General features: G+C 39.3%; 1 protein-coding gene across 3 annotated transcripts in view; it reads left to right on the top strand.

Annotated features, from left to right (window-relative positions):
* Nucleotides 1–3,212: 3,212 nt before the first annotated feature.
* RFX7 (regulatory factor X7) overlaps nucleotides 3,213–17,128 on the top strand; it is a 140,731-nt gene continuing 126,815 nt past the window's right edge. Inside the window, exons 1-2 of one of the 3 annotated variants that reach the window (XM_034994380.1) lie at nucleotides 3,213–3,580; nucleotides 3,732–3,891. In XM_034994380.1, the coding sequence (XP_034850271.1) occupies nucleotides 3,734–3,891 (158 nt within the window). In that variant the 5' untranslated portion in view covers nucleotides 3,213–3,580; nucleotides 3,732–3,733. Of the gene's footprint in view, nucleotides 3,581–3,728; nucleotides 3,892–12,263; nucleotides 12,410–17,128 lie in introns of those variants that run through there. The other 2 variants (XM_034994381.1, XM_034994382.1) reach the window with 2 other exon arrangements.

Below are 17,128 nucleotides of genomic sequence, written 5' to 3'. Positions count from 1 at the left end.
TATACTCCTCAGGGTTGGGAAATATAAGCTCAAAATCTAGCGTTATCTTAAAAACTCATGCTTACTCTAATGTTTTCTCTTCTCACTGAGTCAAACTGAAGGTCTAAGAAAATGAGCCACATTGATTGTGGGTGCTTCGGAGACCTTAGTACAGGGTTTCATGACCACAAGGGAAAACAATTTCAGAAGCACATGCCTACACTGTTACTTTTACTCAGGGTGCCTGGGTTTGGTGTGCGTCCCTACTCAAGATTTTGGGTAACTTTGTCAGGTTTCTTTTAGGTTTCTAGTGGCATTATTTTATTTGTAGTCCTTTCTGAAGATTGCAATAAAACACACTCTACTCCCAGATTTTAAGGGAGCAGTGGGGGCTGATCCTTTCCTCCCTGCAAAGATGTCTCATTCTGGCAATTAGGTCTCTTCCGTCTGATACTACCCACCACCCCTTTCATTGCTGGTTAAACCCAAGAGTCCCAGATGTCTTCTCCAGCTGCCTGTTGGTCCCTGAAGGCCCCAAAGGCTCAACAATGCCCTCTAGACAGCACCGCCCTTTCCACGCCCACCGCAGGGCAGCTCAGGGCTGCAGCTCTGCTGAGCCCTCTAGTGGCAGCTAGGGTAACATGGCTTGTTCATGGAACGGATAAAAAAGCTCTCAAAAGTTGCACTCGGGAAGCCAGCCTGTGTGACACCGGGTAGCATACTTTAAAAGAAAGTCTTGTTTCTCAGCTTCCTTTCCCTAAGACCTTTGGCAGGTCTCAGAAACATTATCTTTCTCGAATGAAATCTCCTACTCCCTAGGATCTCCCCCTGCCTGGGTGTGGCAAGGTGGAGCCATCATTCTTTCTTGACCAAGTCAAAAATTAGAATCTGGGGGACTTGGCAACTTTCCCGAATGCTTTTTTTTTTTTTTTTTTTACTTCCTCCATCTTCCCCATGGATATAGAGTTTACATATACATTCAAGATTTTTCAGTATTACATCATTTTCAGCATGGGTTGCAGATTGTGGAATTAGACTTCCAGGATCAAATTCCTGGCTCCCTCACTAATTGGATAGCTTTAAGAATGTTATTTAACCTCTCTAAGCTTCTGTTTCATCTGTATAATAGGAGAATAATAGCACCTACAGTATATATATATATATATATATATATAGTTTGGGAAGGAATAACTATGATATGTATGGAAAGTGCTAGATCTGGCATGCTGAATGTGCTCAACAAACATCTATTTTTATTCTTCTTCAAAGCTTCTGTCTAGTACACACCATGTCTATCAATTAGGTACAGAAAAATACTCTTTCCATAGGACACAAAGGTACATATGCAAAATGAATTCATAAACAACCTATATTTTCCTAAAGTGGCTAAGAGTACCTTAGATAATTTGTATTAAACAATCAGTGCAGGGCGCCTGGGTGGCTCAGTTGGTTAAGCGACTGCCTTCGGCTCAGGTCATGATCCTGGAGTCCTGGGATCGAGTCCCGCATCGGGCTCCCTGCTCGGCAGGGAGTCTGCTTCTCCCTCTGACCCTCCTCCCTCTCATGCTCTCTGTCTCTCATTCTCTCTCTCGCAAATAAATAATCTTAAAAAAAAAAAAAAAACAATCAGCGCAAAGGGTATCAGGATGCAAAGGGATGGAAGCGGCCTGAAATCCTCATGGAGGAGCTGTGTTTTGTACCCAGGTGTCCTTCCTCCCTCCCATTTCACCACACCCCACCATCTGCATCTGCGAGTGTTCAGGGTGAATCTGGGAGCCAGGCCTGAGTGCACAGTGGTGCAAAAGCAAGAGAGTTCCAGGGCAAGGCAGGGCAGAGAGCACTCAGAAGCCAGGAAGCCCAAGCCAATCAGATTCCCCACCCAGGACTCTAAAAGGTGGCAGAGCCTCCATGGCCCAAAGTCCAAGCACAGCAGGAAAGTGGCCAGAGAACCTGATAGGTAGAAACCTGATAGAAACTGTCAGAAAAGTTAAAGCTGAAGAGCTCACAACACCCACAGGCCCAGAGAAAGGTCAGTGTGAGTTGAGCAGCTGTTCCATCTGGTGCCAGAGGCCTTGGCTGTTGTCTTCTACAGCCAGGCAGTTCAGGCCGCCCTGATCAGCCCCACCTAGAAAAGCCAATTCTTCTGCTCTTAAAGGGGACTTGCTTGTTTCTAGCAGAGTCTTATTCCTAGTGGCCAAAAGTGTCTCTTAAGTATGAATGGGCAGAAGGGCGCAGAGAGTGCGTCCAAGGGTTCAACTGGCTCCAAAGAAGGTGCTTATGGCTGGAGCCTGAGCCTCCATGTTGCGAGAGCACTGCATGCATTTCTCTCAGAGGCAGGCAGGGACCTTGGCTGCCAGGGACCCTGACAAGCCGCGACTTGAGCTGTGCCTTAGAGCCTGGGTTGGCTTGAGAGCGGTATAGAGGAGGGAGGGAGGGAGGGCATTCCTGGAAAGGGGGTGGGGTGGGGAGGTGAGGGGAACAGCATGAGCAAAGGCACGAAGGAAGAATGAATCTGCTGCGCGTTGAGAATGGCATGGAGACTTCACTGATTGGAGCCGGGAGTTCTTGCAGGGGGATGGAGGCAGCTATGATTGGATAACTAAAGTGGGGCCAGATTTGGAGGGCTTTGAATGCCCGACTGAGAAGCACTCAACCCAGCTCCTGACTTGCGATTTCCGTTCAAGACTGAATTACCTAAAGGGTGGTTAATTCCAAAGGGTGTTCTTTGGGGGCTTCTGAAAAGTCAGCTTATCCTCTTACCTGCTTCAGTTCTCTTCACTTACCCAGGGAGAAAGCAATCCTCATTTGTCGAGGGGAGGGGGGGGGAATGTTGATTAATTTCACTTTTTCCTGCTTTGAAGATGCCAGAAAAAAACCCCAAAATCCCATTTCCACGCCAAATACTTGGTTTCTCCTCCTCCTCACGCAAGTTCTCTTTCTCTCGCCAGCACCTCCCCCACGTTTTCCTGCTCTCCTCCACCAGCTTGGCCAGTCCCCTCCTCGGCCCCGGCGGCGCGCGTTCCGGGCCGAGCTGGCCCGCGCCCGCCCTGCGCCCCCGTGCGCCCCCCTCCCGGCCCCCCGCGCCCGCGCCCGTAACCCGCACACGCTGGTCCACGCCCCCCCCTCCCGGCGGAGCGGTAGGTGTTTTGCCGTCTGCGCCGGGCCGCAGTGCGGCTGCGCGCACTGGCTGCCTCCCGGGCTGGCAGGGCAGCGGCGGCCGCGGTGGCGGCGGGGCCGGGAGCGAGCGGCGGCGGCGGCGGCGTGGGGAGTGGCGTGGAGCCGAGCTTGGGGCTGCAGCAGTGCGGGCCCCCGGAGTAGAAAGCCCCGGGGGTCAAGAAAGGAAGGCCAGGCCGCGGAGTCCCTGAGCAGCCGTTCTTGGATTCGGGGGAGCCTTGCCCCCCCACCTCGTCTTCAGACGTCCCCTCCTCATCCCCCCCAGCCCCGGCCGCTGACGGGAGGAGGCGGCGGCGGCGGCGGCGGGGGGCTGAGGGGCGCCGCCATGCCTCTCCCGCGGTGAAGCGTCCCTGGCGAGAGGAGCCGCTCGGTCTCCCTGGTGATGTCCCCCAGGCGGCAGGCGAAAGCGACTCACTCGAGCCCTGGGGTAAAGGCCTAGCTTATTCAGCTTCCTTCCTCCTCCTCCTCTTCCCTTCCCCCCTCGTCCTCCTCTCCCCCTTCGTCCTCCCCTCCCCGCCTCTTCCCTCACCCTTCCCCGCGCCCCCATCTTCCCTCCCTCCCTCCCACCCCTCCAGCAGCGATGGCAGAGGAACAACAACAGCCGCCACAGCAGCCTGATGCCCATCAGCAGCTTCCCCCCAGCGCCCCCAACTCGGGGGTGGCTCTGCCAGCCCTTGTGCCTGGGCTGCCAGGGACAGAGGCCAGCGCGCTGCAACACAAGATCAAGAACTCCATCTGGTAAGAGGATCCTCCATCGCTGGGGTAAAAAAGCCCAGGCACATTTCTGCTGCAAAGGGGGTTGGGGGGCGGCGGGCGGAGGAGGAGGCTGATGCATTCATTGAATGTGGGTATCCAGAGTCGGGTGCATATTTATAGGACCTCTGGAGGTGTGCGGACTTTGCATCAGCCTCTCGTCTCCATAGCCAAAAAATGTCTTTACCCCCTCCTCAATTGTGAGTGTAGATAAACAAGTTATATGTGTTTTTCCACTTACGTGCAAGAGGAATATGGGTCGAAATTAAGTCATATTGCATGATGGTGGCATGAATTTGGGACTGAGGAATGTGAAATGTGTTTACTCCTTTTTGCAAGCATACAGGGAGGAAGAAGTGTATTGTGAATTTTCACCAGACATTGTGCCTAAGAATATTAACATGCAGCACAAAAACCTAATGTGTCTCTTCCTTTCCGTTGGTTTAGCTGCTATTTCTGGATGTTTTTGCCTTCTTTATTCTGAGATTAAATTTCCTTTCCAGGGAGTTTATTTGCATGATTTTGAAGAAAGGGCTTCTTTGGTATAAGGTATTTTAAGGTGGTGGTTTACACTGTAAAGTGATTTTTTAATTTAAAAACATTTTAATTTAAAATGTCTTGTTATTTCGTGTCTTTTTAGAAATCATAGATGAGATACCCTTTGCTATTTCTGTACTTTCTTGTATGAGAATTTCAGCATTAGGTTAAACTCTGAAAGACTGGTGGCAGTCTTTTAATAATTAAATACACTGGGTTAAGTCTGTCTTCTGTTAGAGCCATTGTAAATATTCTTTGAACATGAACTTGCATTATTTCTGTAGGACTCTTTATTAACTGACATTTTGTAAAATGTAGTGCTGTTTTAAAAATGGAAAGCAATATTTGGAATTTGGTCTAAGAGATTGCTTTTAATAGAAGTTTTAAAATAGAATTGAATGTGGTGTAGAACAAGCTCTGATTTTAAAAATGAAATCTTGCATGTCCATCATTGAATATGACTACTAAAATATCAAAACTCCTTACTTTCATTGCAATTTAAAAATAAATGCATCATAAAAACAACTGCCATCGCAGTACAGTATTTAGACATTTAAAAACAGTGGCAATTTTTAAATACAAAATTAAGGTTTGTTATATAGTAATTTTTTTTATTTCTTGGCATACATCCATATTGTCATGATGCTAATATGAAGTAGGTCAGTGCAGGCTTTAATAGTTTCTTACTACACAGTAATTGGCAGTTGAGTATCTTGCTTTCAGTTTTAATTTTAAGATGTTTAAATATTTTAAAGGAGAATTTTTTTTTTGGCTTTGATAATCAATAGTCATGTTTTGGCAACTTGAATAGGTCAGATAAGTAAGATTGTCTTCTATGTGTGTGTGTGAAACACAGAAAGAGAGAAGCGTTTATTCTTTGATGGATATCCTCACCCCCTTTTAAAAGCTGTTATTTAAAGGGAGAGATGATTAATTTTATGCTTACCATCAAGGTTTCCAGAAATCAGTGGGGTTCCCCGCCCTTAACTTGATGTAACTTAGTGGTCTCTGAAGCCATCATTGAATTGCATTAAACACCTTGGTTTTTACATTTAAGGTAAGGGACACCCAAATTAAAGGACTAAGTCTTTTAAGAAAGGCACATTTTAAAAGTTGAATTAGTAATGTATATTTTAATTTATTATGAGAACAATAGGGGAAAGGAAACTCCACTTTATATTTTTAATATAGGAGTAAATTGTATAGCCAACTGAACAATAATGATAGTGGAGTGCTCTTTTTGGTAAATCATGTGATTTAATTATTCTTTCATTGATAATTTATATTTACACATTCATTACAGCTTAACGGCACTGACTCTAATGTGAGGAAAAACTTACCCTGAAGTAGAGTGCACTTCATTTTTTGCTACTTGCTCAGAAAAAATAACAGCAACAAACACCTTAATCCCCAAAATATAATTTTATATCTATTTTAAAATTGTAATGGCACACTTACTAGCGTTTAATTTTCAAGTGTAGAAATCCTATTTGCAAAAATGATTTCTTCATATTGTGTTTAGAACTTTGGAATAAACGACATTAGTGGATAATAAAAAACACTAATGGATATAATTAATATATAGTCTCATATCCCCTGCTCTACAAGACTGGATTTATATTATTCATCAAGTGACTATATAAAATAAACACACTAAAAAATGAAAGCTCTTTCACCACCTCCTTTGAACTAGTGTGTATATGCTAAATTAAAATCATTTTTAATAGATAAGATTACAGTTTTTTAGGTATCTCATTTCACATTTTGTGAGTGAACAGTATCTTTTTATCATTTATTTTATAACTTGATGATGCTCTGAGAGATCAGTTTTGTACCCCTTTCTGCATCAACCTTTGGTATCATTACTAATGAGGATTTAAAATTACGTTAATCCGAAATGTGGCATTTAAAAATTATCAAAAGGATTTTGCATTTAGGTTGATCATAGTTTCTAAATTATTAAACTTGCAGATTACAAACAAGTCTGTACTTGTCTTCCTATTCAACAAATATAAATATAGTATGTGAGGCAGGTCTTTAGCTGGACAATGAGATACTTATTATTTCAGTTGATAATTAATTTATTCTGTTTATTAAACTAAAATGCTATTTGATAAAAGTATGTCCATTGTAATTTCAAGCATTAAATGAGACTTTGGAAAAAAAAGATGAAGTGTTCAAAGTTGAAATCATTGGTATCTAATGAGACCAGAAACTATATTTCATAAGAATTGGAAATATAATTTATAATTTTTTAAGGTAGTTCTAGAAAATAAAGATACTGCCAACTTGATAGTGTTGTAATATTTGTGTAATATATTTATGAATATCATCAACCTAAATCCAAGTTAACAAGCCTGCACTGTTCTTGACCTTCCTCATTCCCATTCCAGAGACAAGGTCCAAGTCACTTAGTACTTTGAAAGGAGATTTATTTGCAGAGATGTGTTTTAATACTGAATATGCTGTGAAAATGTTGTTTATCTTTTCTAAACAATAGAATTTTAATATAAACTTTTCATTAAAAAAAGAAAGCTAGCAACATAAAACAGCCAATACTAACCTCACTGCAAACTTCTTGAACTTACATTGCACCCCTGTTTGGTTACTTAAAAAAAGAATGCCAAAGCAAGTTTTTCTTTCCTCTTATCTCCCACAGTGTCTTCATTGTTTAAAAGAGAAAAAAGAAAATTTGTATTTAGTTTACATATATGTATGTATATACTAAGTGTTTTCTTTTCCATTTTAAAGCAGTTTTACTTGAAACCCTGATAGAATAAAATTGCTATGGAAAAAAATAGGATAGAAAAAATTACATTTGATCTCTCTTCTGTCTGTTGGTGATTAGTTACAAGAAAAATCATGCTTTCATGGGTGGGAGTGATTAACGTATTTGCCATTAGGCTGTAACATAAACAACAAACCTTTACCTAGAAATTAAAAGAAATCTTGATGTTTTATTGTAGAAAATGTTCTAATACTGTATTTACTCAACAAATGAATTCAGGGATTCTTAAAAGATTTAGTTATCAATTGTTATTTGTATATATATAAGCTTTTATTTGTAAGTAAGACTGTATAAGCCATTTCTTAAATAGTCCTGTAAGATGTGTCACCGTTCTACACACTTTTTGGAAACAGATAAATTAAATGACAGGAAAGCTAGGATTCCTCTCATTCATTATCAGACCCTGGAAGCTGTGCGTGCCGTGGCCAGAGTTCCTTGTCTTTATTCAGTCCTGTAAGTCATACAGACTTCTGAATCTCATACATTTTAGACTTAAAATTATAAATAAACTGGAATTATATATGTGGACCATTTGGATGTTTTCTAAATTCTAATTTAAACCCAATTTTACTTTCTTATGTATTAGTTACAATGAGCAAAGTATGATGATCCAAAAGGTTTACATGGTGATACCATATTAGACCTGATTCTGTCCCATATACTAGAACTCAGCAGTTCCATTTTGTCCTTGGTTCTGGGTCAGGGCATTTGTTAGCTCTGTCTGAGAAATAGTTGTTGTTCCTTCTCCTGCAGTGGGAAACATTTACTGTAAAGCTTATAACTTCAGAGTTTACTTTAACCATAAGTCCCTGATCTGCATTTTGCTTTAAAATGAGAAACTGACTAGTACATTAGCTGGCTTTCATTATTTTTGATTAGTTGGTTGAACATGCTGCTTGCCCTGAGTTTAGCCTGTCGTCCATACCAAGCACACCAAGGGTGCTTTTGTTTGTCTATATTGAGGCCAGCTGTGATGGTTGCATCCCAACACCGAATGTTTGTGATTCCAGAAAGAAGGCAGTTCCTTGCTTTCCTCTATGATTTGAAACTAATGAAATTGTCTTCCCTCTTGACCAGGAAGGCAAGTTAAGCAATTTGAAGCCCCTGGATTTTCTGGCCTATTGTTTAGCTCTTAGGTAATGGATGTGTGTGTGTATAAATAATTTACCAATTTGCTCTCCCCACTGGGAGGTGTCTTGACTGTTATGTGCAAAACTGATTTGGTTTCTATCTCACTATTAGTTTTTGGTATTATTGGGGGAAATGAGCTTCACAGTGGTGGAAAAGACAGAAGTGTTTTATCTGTTACAAAAGAATGCTTTGAGTAAAAACTTGTGTCACATCACTTTTTATATTAGAAAAACAATGTTGCACACTAAAATTGTACAAATGAAAATAATTAAAATGAGCATTGCCATTTACTCAAATTTGAACACTAAGCAAGAACAGTGTGTAAGTACTTACCTGAGTACCTGCTATATACAAAGTACTATGCTAGAGACTGGCATTTGAGGAATGCCCATTCACTTGTAATGTTAACCTTGTAATATTAACCCAAGCAAAAAAGTGCAATAAAACTCTTTTATTCAGTTAGGGAACCAGGGAAAGCGGTGACAAGTGCCAAAGTGTTAATTGTGAGAAAAGTAGACCCTCGTTTCCTTGTCTGTAAAATGAAAAGTTTATACTAAATGACCTTGCAAGTTCCTTCAGCTTAACTTTCTGTGACTCTGTTACTAAATTAATATTGACAGCAATAATAAAACATACCATAAGCACAGTGAAAGACTAACAGAATTAACTAATCAAGGCAATCAACAGAACATTTTCAATGGAAGAATTGTTAGGATTTGTCAGTGTTTTCTTGGGTGTTAGCCCAGGAGGACTATCTGAAGGTTATTCACTTCTTGTTACCTTGTGCAAGAGTTCTGTTACGTGAGATTCAGTCTGCAAATATTTATTGAGCATGTATTACATTTAAAGTGTTCTAAAAGCCGTTGTTGATTATGCAAAAATATGTAAGTCTATGCAGCAATCCTTGGGGAGTTTACGAGTTGAGAGATTGCACTAGGGGGACTATTGTGTGCTTTTTTTGTTTTGTTTTGCTTCTAAAGAGGTTCTCCGTACTTATAAGCACCTCACATAGGAACTTTTTCCTATTATAATAATGTAATATTTTAAGGCAGTAGTGGATGTTATATTGTCAATTTGGTTATGTAAATAAGAAAGGTGTATTTTCTTTTCAGAATAATTTAGTGCAGGGATGAGCCTTACAACTTTTCCTCTTCATCTAGGTTAGACTTTTTAATGTGTAATTGTGACAGTTCTTTATATCTATTAAAGAACAAGACAGTAAGATGGTTATTTCATATCTCTGACCAAACTAGACCAGTCTTACCCAGTGCCTCTTTTTCTATCAGTCTCTGTGTATTTAGCTGCTTTCTCTTGTGCTTTATTGAAGGTTCTAAGAGTTCTGGTTAAGATGAGCAGCATGACCAAAAGGAGGAAGGATCTTCCTGTTCTGGGCAGGGTAATAAATAAGGAACAATAAGCTTTGAGGCCTTAATGCACTTGATTGCTGACTATGAGATTAAGATAGTTAACACTTAACCAATATGAATAGAAACTTTAAAACATGATTTAATTTTTTTTCCTTGAGACTTTTAGTGTTTTCTGTTTATGGACTATAATATCTCCTATTTATAAGAGGAAATAGAAAACAACTAGGTTTGGTTAATTATGCATATCATTATCAGACATCTATTACAATAGCTCCTATATATATTATGAAAAGTTATGTGGGAGGTGAGGTTTTATATTCCTTATATCTAAGAACAAACTGAAAACATAAAGATATTCCTTGCTATTTGAGTCTGTTTGGTTTCTGAATTCAGAGAGTGAGAGGTCAGAATAACAGATTCCAATCTATTATGTCTTGGAATTTTGGAAGGCCAGAGTCCATATGGTGTGAAATACCATCTCCAAATAGCCTTATCTAAAAAAAATAAATAAAAAATAAGTTTACCTGAACCCATTCATAGTCTGAGTTTAGATAGTAAGGATTCAGATAGCATACATTCATTCCAACACAGGATTAACAAATTGATGTGAATTTACATGCTAAATCTGATTGATTAGTGATACCTACCAAGGGCATGGGGATAGAAGTGAACTATTGGCATCTTGGGGGTATGATTCCCTAGGGCTATGGTGTTGCAGTTTATGAGGCCTCATTTTAAGATACGAACCAAGCATTGAGAGCACTTGGGTTTGTGTTTTTCTTTATGTACTTGTATTTTTTTTAATTTTTCTGTGGCTTTCCTACTTTGATCACCTTGTACTGCCAAGTAGCTACAAGATGAGAACAAGGGGATTACTGCATTAAGTGGTGACTACAGTTTACAGTAACCCATTTTCTTTGCTTTTATTATCTTGTTTCTCTGCTTATGCCTTTGCTGGTCTCTCTGCCTGCTACTTTAAAAACCTTTCTTTTTTTCCTGCTGACACAAGGGTTTAACTTTTAAGATTCAATCCATGTGCTACTGTTTCCATGAAATTTTTCTCAACTCTCGAAGAACAATGATCTGAGTTGTGTAAATTAACTTTTTTCAGTGATTTAGGCTTGTCTTCCTGAGATGAGCCCATTTTACTTAATTTGTACTGAATTTAAATGAAACATTCTCATTTTTTAATATGTGAAGCTCATAGGAATTCAGAGACAGAATATACCTGAAACAAAGCAGTCACTGCATAATAAGTAATTTACAGTATGACAATAAAATATTTTATTTATGTGGGGTAGCCAAGTACTTGCCATTGTTTTTGCAGTAGGTATGAAATTTTAAAAATTTAATTGGATAAGAGTGTCACTTTAGTGACATCTTGCTTGAAGTAAAGTTGGTGCTTCTGAGAGCCTGGGAAAATGTATTTGAACAGATGCTTCAGTTAATTTAAGTGAATCACTTCGCTAATTTGATTGCAGTTATTAGATCTATTAATTGTATATGTACATAAGCAATCTGCGATCTAAAATGTAACTGTCAGATTATTACATGCATGATCCCTTTTCCCGAAGCAGGAGATCTTAACAAGCAATATTTGGCCAAATTCTGTACATATAAGTTTCAAAGAAGTGAGAAGATCAAGAACTAATCCTGAATTTATAGAATCAAGTGGTCAAGGAAAACTGAATTCCATATGCCTTTATTTTAATGTCTACTATATACAGGCATAGGAGATTTAAAAAGTAATAAACACTACTCTGCATTTAAAACATTCACCTCTTGTGTAGTAGTTGCATGCATCATCAGTAGAATTTAACAAAAGTAAGATTTTGTTAAATGCAGTGATAGTATGGTATAATCGATGGTATTAAAAAATAGAGTTAGATGAGAGAGGGTTCAGTAGGATAAAATATTCTTACTGGCAAAATTCAGGATGGTGACCTTAACAAAAATCAAGGGAAAGGCAGGGCTATTGATCCAAATACACTTAATGGTATGCTTACTGGGAAGTCTTTATTCCCACTAGCGGTCTTTATTCCCAACTAGATTCACAGTTGTTGATGAGAGTAAGCCTTGCCAATAATGAGAATAATTAGGGGAAGATGGCTTAGGTCCAAATTTGCTTGATTGGGGAGTGGGATTTCCACCAATCACAATTCTCTCATCGAAATGCAAAGGTAGAAGAAAGAATATAAAGTAATAATAGGGAAGAAGAGGATGGGCATGTTGAGAACTGGGGCAGAGGACCAGGAACTGCTGTGTTAGTTTTAGAAGAAGGCTCTGTACCCTGAGTTGACTCTGAATAATGGCCACGTCAGGAAGAGGATTAGAATATTACTGGGTGTGGGGTTCCTCATACCTCGCTTAGCCCATATTTTGGCTCCTATGTCTTAGCATCTATATCTGTGTACTTTCTCATTATAGGATGAAGTTTGTTTTCCCCTTTGGATTCATCCCTTTCCATATAGTTAGGGAATTTGTTCTAATATATACCCTTTCCGTCAGCATCATCAAACTCTTCTTTTCCACAGGCTGCTTTTCCTGTGACTTTATACAGGCTTATGACTTCCTTAAAGCAGCAGCAAACAACCTTGGAGAAAAGTTTTTGCAGTAAAACAGAGTTGATCTTTCAGTGACCTAAAGAGCTCATTCATAGTCTAAGAAAAAAAGTCATTAGGTAAGTGAATGAAGAATGTAAATACTCATTTTATAAGAATAATAATATAAACAGTTAATGCAAAAATCCTTATTCGATAATAAAAAATAAAGCAGAAAAGTACTATTTTTTTTTTTTTTTTGACCACTAAAAAGATTTAAGAAACATGGTAACCATTGCTAGCTAATCTCACCCCTGGTTTTACTATTTTGCTTACCCGTTTCCCTCCCCTCCAGTCCCTCATTTATTATCCTGTTGTGTGATATGTAAGCCCACTCATATATATGGTGGAATAAGTGAACACACATTTTAAAAGCATTAACTGGTTTTGCACTTATGTGGTGGAACAAATGTATGCTCCCCCCCCTTTTTTATTATATTCTCAAAATTTTCTTGAATGAGCAGGTATTATTTTGAGTTTAGAAAAATCCAAACAAGTAAAATAATGCTTTGTCTACCCTGCTGTTCTTCCTTTTAGCTGCCATCTGTCCATCAGCTCACCACCCCCACTCTGCTAGATCTTCTCTCTGCTCTTGTCCTTTCTGACTTTTGCAGTCTGGCTTCCTGTTCTTCTTGCCAATTCAGTGGCCTTTTTTCAGTCTTTATCTCTCATTATGTCTTCAACTCTTCTTGTTACCATGATTCCTTTGAAGTTTGGGAATTCTCATTCATTCCTTTTTGAGAGCTGCCTTTGTCAGCTATTCTGCCAGGCATTGGGGATTCCATGGGCAAAGATGCAAGGTCCTTGTTTTCATGGATCTTATTTCTGATGAACATTTTATTTTTCCTGTTGCTTTCCTGTAGATGTACTTTAATTTTGAATTTCCAGACACTTATTTCTCAGCCATCCTTTTTTTTTTTTTTTTTTTCCTCTGTTCACTTCTTTGCCAAAGAAATAGATGGGCTGACCAGACAACTCTAATCACATCTACTGATTCATTTGCTAGAGTACAGGTAGCGACCACTGTCATTGTACGTACACTTGGCATTTTCACAGTAATCCTTCTGTGCCAGAGTGCCTTGCTACCTCAGTTGGCTTTCATGTCTAGCTAATCTACTGCTTTGGGTAGTAGATAGCACCTGTTCCTTCATTCCATCAGGCTAGCAATATTGGTTTCATATTGGATTTTTCTTTTTTAATCCCTGTGCCCAATATTTTAACAAGTTGCCAAGTTTGCAGTGTCACTTACGTTTCTCCCTGTCTTCTACTCCCTATGTTTCCACTGCCAGGACCATAGTTCAGTGCTTTACCATCTCATTCCTGTATTATTACAGTGGCACCATAGTTGCTGTCTGTCCCTGGCCTTTCCCCTTACTGAACTATGCTGTAATTGCTGCCAAAATAAGTCTTCAAAAACATCCTTTTCCATGTAGTCTCCTTCAAATAACCTATAATAATTTCACCTCGCCCACCATATCATTATCTAAAGATTTCTGTTAGGTTTCAAAGGCCTGTATAATCTAGCCCCATACAGTTGGTCCAACCCGATTTCTTTTGGTTCAACAGTGTTGAAGTCCCATCAGGCAAGCACTTCAGTGTCTGCCTTATATTTTGTGGTCCTCCTTTTATTCCTGCTTTATATTTTTTTCTGGAATCTCTACTCGCCTGTATCCAAATCCTACTTAATCATGTTTTAACCATTTTTGAAGTCATAGCTCAAATCATTGTACTATAAAACATTCTTTAGCTACTCTAGTCCACATTGGCCTTTTTTTGACCTCAAACTGTATAGTGATGTCTTACAGTTAAGCACTTAATCACTTTAATTTTTGTCCTATGCTGTTCTAATGAACAATAAGTTCTTTGAAGCTGGGGGCAACACCTTTTGCATCTTTCTGTTTCTCATCTAGCAGTAAGTACTAGTGAATACTGTTTCTACTGCATTCTTAGAGACAGTTGATTTTTTCTACATATTAATGTTTCTGTATTTGACATATTTGATGTGGTAATTTTCTCCCCAAATAAGTTATTAAACTCATGCTGCATTTTACAGAATGGAGGACTTACAGCAACTGATTTTTTTTTAAAAATTGCATAGGTGAAACTAAGTAATCACTTATTTAGAGTTTTGGTACTACTAATCAAATGTTTTTTTACTATATATGTAGAATAAAAAATAATTTATGTCCCAAGTGAGAGACACTGTGTCCCTCGTTTTAAAAATACTGAGCAAATGACTGCTACATAGTTTAGTAACCTTTTATGAATGAGTATACAGTGGTATTTAGTTAGGGTTTGTGGGCTAATCTGCATTCCAACCTAGTTCCCAAGAGATAAAGTTGGAATTTTGAAGAACCCCTTAACATTGACCTGGAGATAGCTTCTTTAAAGTTTGGTTCTGGTGGAGGGTTTGACCTACTTATTTTAGGAGCCAAGACCCAAGGCTAAGGTAACTTGTTGAGTCATGGCGAAAGCCTGAAGACGGCAAAGGGAACCTGTGAGTTAGGGTAAATAACTAACTGAGGGAGGGAGGTGGATTGATGGAGAAAGTAACAAGGGAATGAATAAAATAGGAAAGCAATTCTGAAGGCCTAAAGTGTTTCAGATTCATAAAATAGGTGACAGTCTGTTGGACCTTTCTATTTATCTGACATAGAGACTTTTTGTTTGTTTGTTTGTTTTTAGTCTATTCTTTCTTTCAGAGAGGTACAACAACTAGTTTTTATTTATTTTTATTTATTTTTTTAACAACTAGTTTTTAAAAGACCCTTTCAGCTTTAGAATTGTATTTATATGATGCTATTTGGTTTGTTAGAGCATGGTTCTCTATATTAGCGTCATATTAGTATCACCTTGGAACTTGTTAGAAATGTAAATTTTGAGGCTCCACCTCAGATTTACTGTAATAGAAACTCTGGGGGTGTATCCAGCAGTCTTTGTTTTGCTAGCCCTTCAGGTGATTCTAACACTGAAGTTTGAGAATCCCTTGCTTAGAGAATATATCTTCTACTAAACAATAGTAAGCCGCAGTCCTCTGTGGCAAAATTTTAGTATTCTGAACCCTTGAGTACCCCAGGTAGAGTTAATAACTCCTTTATTTTAATTTTCTAGTATTTGAATGTAATTGCTATAGCATTATTTACACTGTTTTGCAAAAGATTTTCACTAAACTGAATTCTTTAATCTCAGCAATTGTATATTAAATGAATTGATGGATGAATTGATAAATAAAAATTAAAGATAATGCATAGTCATCATTGTACTCAGCCCTGGTCAACAATTAAAAGACAGACACACACACACACATGCACACAAAATACCAAGAGATCACGTATGCAAGAAAGTATGGGATGTATAACCCAGAACCAGAGAGCTTCTACTTTGAAGGGCCAGATGGTAAATACTTTTAGCTTTGTAGGACATAGGGTCTCTGTTGCAACTACTTTACTCTGCCATTGTTATCAAGAAAGTAGCCACAGACTATATATATATATGTATACAAATGAATGAATGGCTGGATTTGTTCCATTACTGGCAGGATTTGGCCCTTGGGCAGCAGTTTGTGGACCTCTATATCCCAAACTACTTGAAGAATACAATAATGGTTCTCAATTCTCCCTAGGTAACCCCAGGATTATGTGTAAAGCGTATTAGAATGCAAACAAGTAAGAGTTATATTCCAGGGATAGTCTTACCTTAGTGCCTATGATGATAATAAAGTATATTGACTTATTGTTTCTGGTGTGACACATAAAGAGCTTGGAAGTCCTCACTTCTGTCATCCCAACAAGAAAAAAAGTGAACAAACTGAGAATCAACAGTTCTTAGATGCGTCAAGAGAATTGAGGTCTCAGGGCAGACTGCTGCCTGGAAAATTGGAGATAGGCAGATACAGAGAATCAAAGCTTATGGGTGGCAGAAGTCTAGGAGTAGAAGCCCCACAGATGAAGCCGCTCTACGTAGGAGCACTTTAAGCTTAATTAATGAATTAACTGCTGGAGGCTCTGGGTGGGCTAGCTTGAGAGAGTTGAAAACCAAGGAGGTTGAGTCTTGGGGGTGGGGGTGTCCCCTCACTTTCTTGAGTCTTACCTCCAGAAGCCCTACCAGGTTCTCCCTGTGAGGATCAGAGAAAAATCTTTTACTGCCTGCATAGTGAGGGAGGATTTCAGGGGCTGGGGAGTTTGCAGGTAGGGCCAAGGAGGGAGGAGGAGAAAAGTAATCATTTTGAAATCTACCCAGAGCTTTCTGTTCTCTTTAATAAAGTCTGTTTCCAGGGAAAGTATTTTACCTGAGCCTAACCAACAGGGGCTCTGCCAAAGCCTACTTGACCTGGGGGAAGGGAAATACCCCACATAGGCTCACTAAAAGACCGAGACCTAATCATAGGACAATAGAATGCCTCCTTCCAACTTTACCACCATGTCAGTAGGGCTTCTAAAACAAATGTAAGCCTCACACCTTATTTAAAGAGTGTCTAGGAGTTCCCAAGGAGAACATGGGAGACAAAAACAAGGACATTAGAGAAAAATGTAGCCTTAGATACCATAGCTACAGCAAACAATAAACACAGCCTAACTCCTAGTCGATAAACATAAAACTCACACTAAAGGCCTGTCTACCTCCATTCCTTTTACCCAACATTATGTCTGGCTTTCAACAAAATATTACAAGGCACACTTACAGACAAAAAACCCCACGATCTGAAGACGTAAATGAAGCATAAGAACCAGACTCAGATGTGACATAGATTTTGAAATTATCATACTTTGGATTTAAAATTATGATTAATATGCTGAGGG

Source organism: Mirounga leonina, unplaced genomic scaffold, assembly GCF_011800145.1.
Source record: "Mirounga leonina isolate KUSES-001 unplaced genomic scaffold, KU_Mleo_1.0 Mir_91, whole genome shotgun sequence".
NCBI lineage: Eukaryota > Metazoa > Chordata > Mammalia > Carnivora > Phocidae > Mirounga > Mirounga leonina.
This window is presented reverse-complemented; position numbering and strand designations above follow the sequence as displayed.